The sequence below is a fragment of the Sus scrofa genome, chromosome 2, assembly GCF_000003025.6.
Source record: "Sus scrofa isolate TJ Tabasco breed Duroc chromosome 2, Sscrofa11.1, whole genome shotgun sequence".
Classification (NCBI taxonomy): Eukaryota; Metazoa; Chordata; class Mammalia; order Artiodactyla; family Suidae; genus Sus; species Sus scrofa.
The window spans coordinates 54,236,407-54,248,241 of NC_010444.4; the positions used below are offsets into that span (position 1 = coordinate 54,236,407).

Sequence of the window (11,835 nt, forward strand, 5' to 3'; positions counted from 1 at the left end):
TACATACATATAAAGAATAAGAACATTCTCTAAAAACATACCCAAAAATACATTAAAAATTGATTACAGACCTTAATGAAAGACCATATACTATAAAACTCTTAGAGGAAAATATAGGCAGAACAGTTTTTGTCATAAATTACAGCAGTAACTTTTTTGGTCCACTTCCTAGTGATGAAAATAAAAACAAAAATAAATGAGACCTAATTACACTGAAAAGATTTTGCACAGAAAAGGAAACTTAAATAATGAAAAGACAGCCCACAGAATGGGAGAAAATCCTTGCAAAAGTTGCAACTAGAAAAGGCCAATCTCCAATACATACAAACAACTCATAGAACCCAACAATTTCAAAAAATCCAATGAAAAAGTGGGCAGGAGACTTAAATTGACATTTCTCCAAAGAAGACATACCGATGGATGGAATGTTCATGAAAAATGGTCAACATCACTAATTATTAGAGAAATGCAAATCAAAACTACAATGAGGTACCACCTCATACCAGTCTGTATAGCCATCATAAACGAGTCTGTATATAACAAAAGCTGGAGAGGGTGTGGAGAAAAGGGAACCCTCCTTCACTGTTGGTGGGAATGTAAATTGGTACAACCATTTTGGAAAACAGTATGGAGGTTCCTTCAAACCTGAACATGGAACTGCCATATGATCCCAAAACCCCACTCCTTGGCATATATCAAGAGAAAATAATTCAAAAGGACACATGAGAGTTCCCCTTGTTGCTCACCAGATTAAAAAAAAAAATGATATAACATCTGTGAGGATATAGGTTGGATTTTTGGCCTTGCTCAGTGAGTTAATGATTCAGCATCACAGTAAACTGAGGAGCAGATGCAGGTCAACCATGGCTGTTGCTTAGGCCAGTAGCTGCAGCAATGATATGATTCCTGGCTTGGGAATTTACATATGCTACAAGTGTGGCCATAAAAAGAAAAAAAAAGGGTACATGCACCCTGATGTCCACTCCATCAGTATTGATTATAGTCATAACATAGAAGAAAACTAAATGTCCATGAACTAAGTAACAAAGAAAATGAGATACATATATACAGTGCTATAAAACTCAGCCATAAAAAATGTCACTTGGAGCATCATGTATGGACACAAATGTTACCATACTAGATGAATTAAGTCAGGCAAAGAAAACAAATATCTTGAGATCAGTGTTGAAAGTAATAATAATGATATAAAAGAACTTATTTACAAAACAGAATCAGACACATAGTTTTTAAAATCAAACTTATGGTAACCAAGGGGACATACAGGGGAGGGGGAAAATTTAGGATGTTTGGATTAAAATGTTACATTGCATAATTACATAATTAACATAGATAAGTAACAATGATCTACTGTATAGCACAGGGAACTTTCCTCAACATTCTCTAACATAGTTGGGAAAAGAATCTGAAAAAGAGTGGATATATGTATAACTGATTCATTTTGCTAAATATCTGAAAGTAAAACAACATTGTAAGTCAACTATATTCCAATATATTCTAAAAAGCCATACAAATTTATAAAAATGAAAAACAGAAAAATAGAAAACAATTTCTGTAACACTCTGATGGATTAAGTGCCGAGTTTTGGGCAAAAATGTCAAAATCCTCAAATAAGACACACATTAAGCTTGATAGGAGAACAAATGAAGATAGACAGATACAAACAGATATATAAATAGACACATCTACACAGAGAGAGAAACTAGACAATTTCATGTACAATGGGGAATGCATATGAGTGTATGTGTGAGTTTGTGTATGTGTGTGTATATTTTCAGAACATAATTTACAAAAGATATGTGGTATATTGTATGCTGTGTTGATTGTTCTCTCAATATCCCATACACACACACACACACACACACACACACACACACACACATATAGAAAAAAGGGAAATTTATTGTCAAGTCTTAAGTACAAATTGCTTATTTTGGCCTACATGATCTATTGGATTTATAGAGCACTACATTTGTTTGTTTGTTTTAAATCAAATTAATGTCAATATTCAATCCAATTTTCCATTCAACTTTTATTTTTTGTCTTTTTAGTGCCACAACTCTGGCATATGGAAGTTCCCAGGCTAAGGGTTGAATTGAAGTTGGAGCCACTGGCCAAAGACACAGCCACAGCAATGCAGGTTTTGAGCTGTGTCTGTGACCTACACCACAGCTCATGGCAATGCCAGACCCATAAACCACTGAACAAGGCAGGGAATTGAACCTGCATCCTCATGGATGCTAGTCTGATTCATTTCCCCTGAGCCATGATGGGAAATCCCGTTTTCCCTTCTGTTTTGACAGTTTTAGTATAGCTATAACTGTATAGATCCTATAAATATTTAGTAAAATAAAGGAAGTAAAAAATAAGATGCCATAGTATAGTAAGTGTTGTAGTTAGAAAGCCAGGAATTTAAAGCCCTTATATGACCATTTTTCTGCCTTAATAACTTTTGGGAGATCATTGAACTCACTAAGCCTTGGTTCCAAAGTCTCATAAAAAGCACAGGCAATAAAACTCATCTTTTAAAATATTATGGGGAGGAATTGCCATTGCAACACAGTGGAAATGAATCTGACTAGGATCCATGAAGATGAGGGTTCGATCCCTGGCGTTGCTCAGTGGGTAAAGGATTCAGCATTGTCTTGGACTGTGGTGTAGGTTACAGACAACCTTGGATCCTGCATTGCTCTGGCTGTAGTGTAGGCCTGAAGCTATAGCTCTGGTTATACACCTAGCCTGGAGACTTGTATATGCTGTGGACGCAACCCTAAAAAAAGAAAAAGAAAAAATATATAAAAGAACTATTATGGAGGAGTTTCCATTGTGACTCAACGGTAAGGAACCCAATTATTATTTCTGAGGATATGGATTTGAACCCTGGCTTTGATCCGGCATTCCTGTGAGTTGTGTAAGTCACAGATGAGGCCCGGATCTGGAGTTGCAGTGGCTGTGGCATAGGCTGACAGCTGCAACTCTGATTCAACTCCAAGCCTGAGAATTTCCACATATAGTGGGTGTAGTCTTAAAAAGTAAAAAACAAAGACAAAAACAAAAACAAACAAAAAGATATTAAGTATCAGTATGTATTTAGATTATGTACTAATCTACAAATATTATATTAACTCATTTGTTTCTCATAAAAGCCCAAATTCTAAAAAGTGAAGGTTATGATTAACATACATTGTTGTCAGCATTTTGAGGAGTCTAGCTTTTGGTCAAATATCTATGTGTGGTCTTGCAGGATGATCATTGACCCTTACAAGATTTAACTTGGAAGAACTCACAGGGAAAAGCTGTCAACTCTGCCCCAGAATGATACACAGATAATGCATTGCAGTCTCTGTAAAAGCTTGAGTCAATGTCTCAGATGGAGTCCATATCTATATTTTGGCCTTAATGCATTTATTTTTACATCTCTGTAAATGGGATCTTCAGCTAAATTGACCCTTATCAGGTTCATTATTTGGGAAGAAAGTGGAGAAATCTTCAAGACAATTTTCTCTACTCTAATTATTCCATACTTTCTAATCCTGCTCATTTCTTCATTTCTGCTCTCTGGTCTAGGCCCACAATACTGCAAGAACATTTTGTTTGGGTTCCCTGGGAAGAGTTAGGACCTCCACATCTGTGCTGATTCTTCTGACTCTTAAACAATGGACATGAAAATAGAACAGTCCATTCATGCTTTCTCCACTTTACATCTTATTTGTAACATCACAGTTAATGACTAAAGGCCTAACTCTATTTTCATTTTTGGCTCATTCTTATTTAATATCAGTAACTTTAGCTTTCAATTCATCTCAGTGGAACTTTGACATAGTCATCTCAATTTATCTCACTTTTTCATGATGGATATAAATAACTATATTTTCCCAAGCCAGTGATTGAGATCATGTCATTTGCCGACACCAAGGCAGATGCAAAGTTATCTGGGGTCATTAAAATATGTAAGAGATCACAGAGCTGCACCCAAAGAAAATATTCAATAAAGATACATGCATATTCTGTAATTTTATTATTTTATTAAAATATTGCTTATCTACACATATTTATGGGTAACATTCTTCCTAGCTCATCAACCCTTGCCTGCATTCTCTAATTGCGTCTCATTTTAATTGAGTCTCAGTCACCTGTGCTCTAGAGATTGTTGCCTTCTTAAAATCACCCTTGGGCAACTGACCAAAACTCAGTCACAAGGATCATTTTCCCAGAAGATTTAAAGGTGATGAAACAGCTATGTCCATATCTTTAGACAAAACAGAAAGTGATTGGCCTACTTCCACAACCTAAAAATGGTACTTTCATCATATGAAGAGGTTCTCAAAGCTGATCTGCATAAGAAAATTTGGCTAAACCATCTTAAAGACCTTGATTTGGAAAAATTAATGGAAGAAATATTTGTTCCCTCATAGGTTAAGGACATACAATACTCAAGAGTAAGTCCTTTGTGATAACTATTTTTGTCAATGTCCTCTAATTTCCTTACTTTCTGGTCATACTCTGTTTTTTCATAGCATTTTTGCTTTGATTTGTAGTTTTATCTTTGTTTTAGAAATGGACCTGTGTCATAATTGAAAGTGTGCTTAGAGTATCAATGAAGTGACCCAACAGATTTTATTCTCTGAAACAATGAATACTTTCATTAAATGAATAAACTGGCCCACTAAAAGAATAAGAACAAGCACAGAGAATTCGTATCAAATGTTTTATAGTAGTTGCTATAATTCCTAGTGTTAAAATAGTTGTATCAGGAAGTGTGATTGAATCATGTTTAACATAAAAATGAATCATAGCTGGCAGTTTTTTTCTTTGTATTGTTACTACTGATTTAAAATTCTTATTTTCAAATCTTTATATATCATATTCTTGGAAAATCCTCATAACCATGTATACAAAGTTCCAGAGGAGCTGAAGGAGGAATCAATACTAAGGTAAACAAATAATATGTTAGCCTGATTATATCTAGTATTTGTCTGTGCAAATAGATGATTTGATATACATATCCATTGTAGATTGATTGCCAAAATCAAGGTAAATCATACATTAATCATTTCATCTAGTCGTCTTTTTTTTCTATGACAACTCTTAAGATCTACTCTCAGCAATTTATAGGTATATAATAACAGTTAACTATAGTCGCTATGCTGTAAACTGGATCTTTAAAACTTCTTATAATTAAAAGTTTGTACCCTTTAACTCACTTCACCCTGCTCTAGTCCTGGCAAGCACCATTATATTCTGTATTTCTATGAAATTTATTTGTTAATTAGATTTCACATGTAAGTGATACCATATCTCATTTATCTTTCTATGTCTGGCTTATTTTACATAGCATAATTCCCTCCAGGTTCATTTATATTATCTAAATCGAAGGATATTCTTTTTCATTTTTTTGGATGTAGTTTAAGAAGGAGGAATTTTTTATAATATAATTGAAAAATAATTAGCCATATATTTTTTAAATATGACAGTTTTATCGACATTACTTTTATATTTTATTTGTTGAAATAATGTGTGATCTGAACTGAAATTGTGCAAAACAGTCAAGTGAAGAAAGGAATTTTCAAGTTGTAATTTTGTTACATAAACAAAAGAGTGCATCTGTTAAGGTCCATTCAAGCTAGTGAGTAATTTATTAACTTCCACATGAAAGACAAATAGTTGGTGACCTAGTGTCTCTTTAGTTCTATGTCACTGTGTAGGTTTCAAAAAACATATCTTTTCCCCTAATATTTTGGAAAAGGGTGAATTCACAGATTCTATACTAATATTTTCCTTAGGATCCATTATTTTCTGAACTTTGAAAAGTATTCATTTGTGTTTTTAAGAATTATAATTTATCCTAACTGGAATCAAGTAACTTAAAATAAAGCAACAGTTTCTTTCTTTCACTGAACTGCCAGTGTCTGGAATAATTTTGAAATTGATGTGGATGATCAGTTTAAAAACATATATTGCTAGATTAACACTTAGCTTATGCTTCTCTCATGTTGGCATGAGTTTTATTATTTTTGAATTACATGAAATTCATTAATTTAAGGTGATGTAAACAATGTAATTCCTTTTGGAGCTAGTTATCTGTAAAATAGCATTGAGATAAATGTTAGTAGTCAATTATCTTAGAATCCATCTTTTTATTGACTATGATTCATGCACGTATAACCAAATATTATAAAAATTCTGGGCATATGCTGGAATTAAGAAGGTCACTCTGATTTTAGACAGGGAAAAAATGGAAAATGTAACATTATATAAGATTGTGTATACATTTTACAAGAGCACTAAAATTTCATATTTATGTGTAATGTGTAATATATAAATATTTGTTAATAAGAACACAAACTTGTAGAAACATGTATTTTCTGTTACACTCTAGAAAAAAAAAATTGATAGGAAAAGCAGATTCCATGGGAAAGATTTTGGTTATCAATGTGAGATGATATTTAAGAAAGAAATATTTAAGTAATATAGAGGAAATAACCAGATAGACTTCTGGCAGAACTATAATTACTTAAAACTATCTCAGAAATAATATAATTTTTGGAGCTAAAATTATAATAGAAATTACAGATAATACATTTAAAATAAATCATCACAATGAAAATGGGGAAAAAAGCAATGAAAAAAAATTCAGCGAGACCAAAACAAACCACTTTTTAGATGAAAATCTAAGCTACCTGTAGGTAAAAGCATTGAGACAAAGTCTTCATTAGTAATTGTTCATGTTATGAAAATACTTAAGTTTTTGTGTTAAGAATATTTTTCTATGTAGAAAACTTACCAAATTATAGCATGTATTACTAAATTTCATGGGTGATATTAAAATGGTAAAAGTGTAAATCAACTGTACTCTAATAATATTTTTAATCTGCTAAAATAGTAATCATATGTGAGGGAGAAATAAAGGTAAATAATAAGGAATTATTAATGTAAAATTTTGAGTTTTGTTCTGTGGAAGAAAAAACTTTGTATGATCAGTACCAAAATTCATAGGGACTCTACTTATTTTTTTAAATGGCACCACCCATGCCATGTGGAAGTTCCCAGGCTAGGGATAGAATCCAAGCCACAGCTGTGATTTGCACTGCAGCTGCAGCAATGCCATATCCTGTAACCTAGTGTGCTAAGCTGGGGATCAAAACTACACCTCCATAGTAACCCGACTGGATGCAGTCAGATTTTTGACCATTGTGGCACAGGGGCAACTCCTAACAATAACTATATTTTATTTATTATTTATACATTTATTTTTCAAGGCCACACCTGTTGCATATGGAAGATCCAGGCTAGGGTTTGAATAGGAACTGCAGTTGCTGGCCTACACCGCAGGCATAGGAATTTGGGTGAACTACAGCACAGCTCATGGCATTGCCAGATCCTTAACCCACTGCTTGGGCCAGGCATCAAACTGTTGTCCTCATGGATACTTGCTCTGTTCATTACTGCTGAGCCACAATGGAAACTTTTGTTATTTTTTAATTTATTTTTTATTAATTTCCATTCTTTTACTAGGCTATAGTTGATTTACTATGTTGTGTGAAATTCTGTTGTACAGAAAAGTGACCTCGTAATACACATATTCATATTTTTTATTCATACCATCTTTCATCATGTTCTACCCCAAGAAATTGGATATATTTCCCTATGCTATATGGTAGAACTTCATTGCTTATCCTTCAAAAGGTAATAGTTTGCAGGTACCAACCCCAAAGCCATGTCTGTCCCACTTCTTTTGCCATCCCCCTTGGCAACCTCAGGTCTGCTTTCATGTCTGTGATCTGTTTCTATAATGTAGATAGGAACATTTGTGCCATATTTTAGAATCCACATGTAAATGAAACCATGAAGTATTTGTTTCTCTCTTTCTGTCTTCATTCAGTATGAGCATTACTAGTTGCATTCATGTTACTGCAAATGGCATTATTTGTTCTTTTTTATGACTGAGTAGTATTCCACCTTATGTGTGTACCATATCTTCTTAATCCCTTCATCTGTTGGTCGATATTTAAGTTGTTTCCAGGTCTTGCCTGTTGTAAAGTGTGCCACAAAGAACATAGCTGTGCATATATCTTATATGAATTTAAATTGTGTTCAATATATGCCCAGGAGTTTGTTGGCTAGATCATATAGTAGTTCTATATTTAGTTTACTGAGGAATCTCCATACTGTTCCATAGTGGTTGTAACAATTTACATTCCTTTCAACAGTAAAGAAGGTCTCTTTTCTCCAACATTCTGAAGCATTTGTTATATGCAGACTTGTTAATGTTGGCCATTCTGACTGGTGTGAGGGGTAACTGATTGCAGTTTTGATTTACAATTCTTTAATAATTAGTGATGTTGAGCATTTTTCTCACATGCCTGTGGATCATCCATATGTTTTCTTTGGAAAAATGTCTATTTTTGTCTTCTGCCAATTTTTCAGTTGGGTTGTTTGCATGTTTTTGCTGTTGAGTTTTGTGACTTTGTATATTTTGGGTATTAGTCCCTTTTCTGTTGCATTTTTTGTAAAGATTTTCTCCCATTCTGTGTGTTGTTTGTTTGTTTGTTTGTTAATGTTTTTCTGTGCCGTGCAAAAACTTTTGAGTTTAAGTAGGAAAAAGTAACATTGAAAAAGAAAAATGGAACTGGAGGAACCAGGCTCCCTTACTCCAGACTATACTAAAAAAAAAAACAAAAAAAACAAAAAAAACCTAACATTATCAAAACAGTTTGGTCCTGGTTCAAAACCAGAATTATAATATAATGAAACAGGATAGAAACCCCAGAAATAAACCCAAGCACTTATGGTCAACTAGTCTATGATGAAGGAGGAAAGAATATACAGTGGAGCAAGGACAATTCTCTTCAATAAGTGCTGCTGGGAAAACTGGACAGCTACATGGAAAAGAATGAAATTAGAACACTTTCTAGCACCATACACAAAAATAAACTCAAAATGTAATTAAGACCTAAATGTAAGGCAAGAGGTATAAAACTCTTATAGGAAAACTTATGCAGAATGATCTTTGGCATAAATCATAGCAACATCTTGTTTGATCCACCTCCTAGATATAATGGCAATAAAAACAAAGATAAACCAATGCATTCTAAGAGTAAATTTAAATAGCAATGTAATTGTGTAAGAAATTGATTTCTCAGATGAAAACTACATTCAAAAGATAAACAGAAATGCTCTTCCAGTTATTTAATTTCTACTCTACAAGATTTAACAATATATACTTTACACTGAATAGGAGCATATACAAGTAATTTACAAAAGGTATACCAGTAAAATTAAGTATCTATTTTGTTCATGTTACTGTATACATATTTTCTTTACTGAATTTTAATTCATCTGGACCAGTGTCTCTCGAAATAACTATTATGAAGATTACTTTCATTTTTCCTCCCAATTGTTGAGTAATAATTTAAGATAATTAAGTAAATTTCTAAAAAAATAATACTTTAAAATGATGCTTAAAATAAAAGTGTCGAAATTCTTCTTTTAGATGGGGGCTTCTCCCATGCCAAATGAAAATCACAGGCTAGGGATCAAATTGGAATAACAACTCACAGACTATGCCACCACCACAGCAATACAGGATGCAAGTTGAGTCTGTGACCTACAACAACACTCATGGCAACTCCAAATCCTTAACAAACCGAGCATGACCAGGGATCAAATCCACATCCTCATGGGTCCTAATCAGGATTTTTAATATTGAGCCACATTGGGAACTCCCAAAAATGTGGAAATTCTTAATCTCAATTTCTGAGCTTATCTATTAAGTATAACTTGAGGAAATTATGGACTCATGCTGATCCATGGTCACCAATTTGTAGAACATTAAGATACACTGCAATTGTGTGTCACTACCAAACTTCACATCGTATAAAAGTAAAAAACAAAACAAAACTTAAAAGACTGTCATTGAGAATTAACTCTGAAATGTTTATGTCTATCTATGAATTTATGAAATAACTAATGTTGATGTGTAACTGATGTTGTTGTATAAAGTAAGAAAACTACAGTTATAATCAGAGTATGGGAATGACAAGCCCGATCCTTAGCACTTTGGCTTGTTAAAAACTCAGTAGTGATCATAAGCTGAATTGATCCCCAAAAGAATAATCACAGACTTTCCCCACACACAAACCACTTTCAAATAAAATATTTAAGATAAAATTTCATTAATTATATTTTAATGAAGCTTGAATATCATATTTTATCCTTTGTTTTTTCTTTTTTACTTTCCAGGTCAAACATCATCATTTCCAAAATATGAGCAATTCTACCATGGTGACTGAGTTTCTCCTCATGAGCTTTGCTGATACATGGAAGTTAAGGGTCCTGTACTCCATGTTGTTCCTTTTCATATACTTGGCTACCTTGTTAGGGAATCTTCTCATTGTCACTGCCACCACACTTGACCAGAAACTTAACACACCCATGTACTTCTTCCTCAGAAATCTGTCTATCTTAGATATGTGCTACATTACTGTCACTGTGCCCAATGCCTGTGTCTATTTTCTCACTGGTAACAGAACCATTTCTGTGGCTGCTTGTGCCACCCAGGTATTCTTGGTCATTTACTTTGCCTATGTGGAGATTCTGTTCCTCACCATTATGGCTCAAGACCGCTATGTGGCCATCTGCCAGCCGCTCCATTACACAATTACTATGAACAGAAAAGTCTGTATCCAAATGACACTTGTCTCCCTGCTCAGTGGGCTTGTGTATTCAGGTGTGCACACAAGTAAAACATTCCAGCTGACCTTCTGTCGGTCCAATGTGATCCATCAGTTCTTCTGTGATATCCCCTCTCTGCTGAGGATCTCCTGCTCTGACACCTCCAGTAACTTCATTTTAGTTCTTCTATCTGCCATTGTGGTTTGTGGGATCTGCTTTGTCTTTATTACTGTGTCATATATTAACATATTTAGAGCTATGCTAAAATTTTCAATTAGGGAGCAAAGAAAAGCCTTTTCTACCTGTGTCCCTCACATCTTTGTGTTGACCGTCTTTCTCAGTTCCATCATCTCCGTGTACCTGAGGCCATCAGTAACATCAGAAACTATTAAGGACATGATTCTTTCTGCATTTTATACCATGGTTCCTCCATTTTTAAATCCTATCATCTACAGTTTTAGAAACACACAGGTAAAGGAAGCTGGAAGGAGAGTAATATTTTTAAAGTTTTATTCTGGAAGATAATATATATCTACTTCAATTTTATCCTAATGTCACTGAATGAGATCCAAACTTCTATAAAATAATCTCTTGTCTGGGTTTGATGTATTAGACTGTTCACTCCAAAATTATTCTTTTGAGACCTGTGTAATTAATGTATAATCATTGTGTTATATTAGCCTTTCTATTTATCCTCTATAAAATTAGCAACTCTATTTTAATGAATGAATATGATCCAAGATATTCGATGAGAATCAAATTTTAGATTATATAAGTTTGTGATTCATCAACTGTTAACATTATCAATAATGCCCTTAGAGGAATCCTTAGCTAGGAAAATGCATATGCAATTTTTCTGTATTCAGGCAGTGAAATTTGAAATAAGTATATAAATAATATGATACTTAATTATAAAAACTTATGTAAAAACTAAAAACAAGTCTATAATATATATGAAATGAAAACCAATCTACTATGTATCTTGAAAGTAAAGAAAAATTCCACAAAATATAAATGAAATGTGATTTAATTTCAATTAATTATTGATAGTGGAATTTACTTTTATTTGCTGTTACTGGGTAGACTTTATCTCCCTTGACTTAGTCATTTTTGCAATTACTTTCGCAACTCCATTCTGAATGA

The 11,835-nt window shown here is 33.4% G+C and overlaps 1 protein-coding gene across 1 annotated transcript; it reads left to right on the forward strand.

The window, feature by feature from the left end:
* LOC100518655 (olfactory receptor 14C36-like) lies at positions 10,285 to 11,217 on the forward strand. Its single transcript, XM_003124379.2, has one exon. The coding sequence runs from the start codon at positions 10,285 to 10,287 to the stop codon at positions 11,215 to 11,217; it is 933 nt and encodes a 310-aa protein (XP_003124427.2).

Coding starts and splice junctions, on each gene's coding strand:
- LOC100518655 (XM_003124379.2), top strand. CDS start 10,285: ATGAGCAATTCTACCATGGTGACTGAGTTTCTCCTCATGAGCTTTGCT.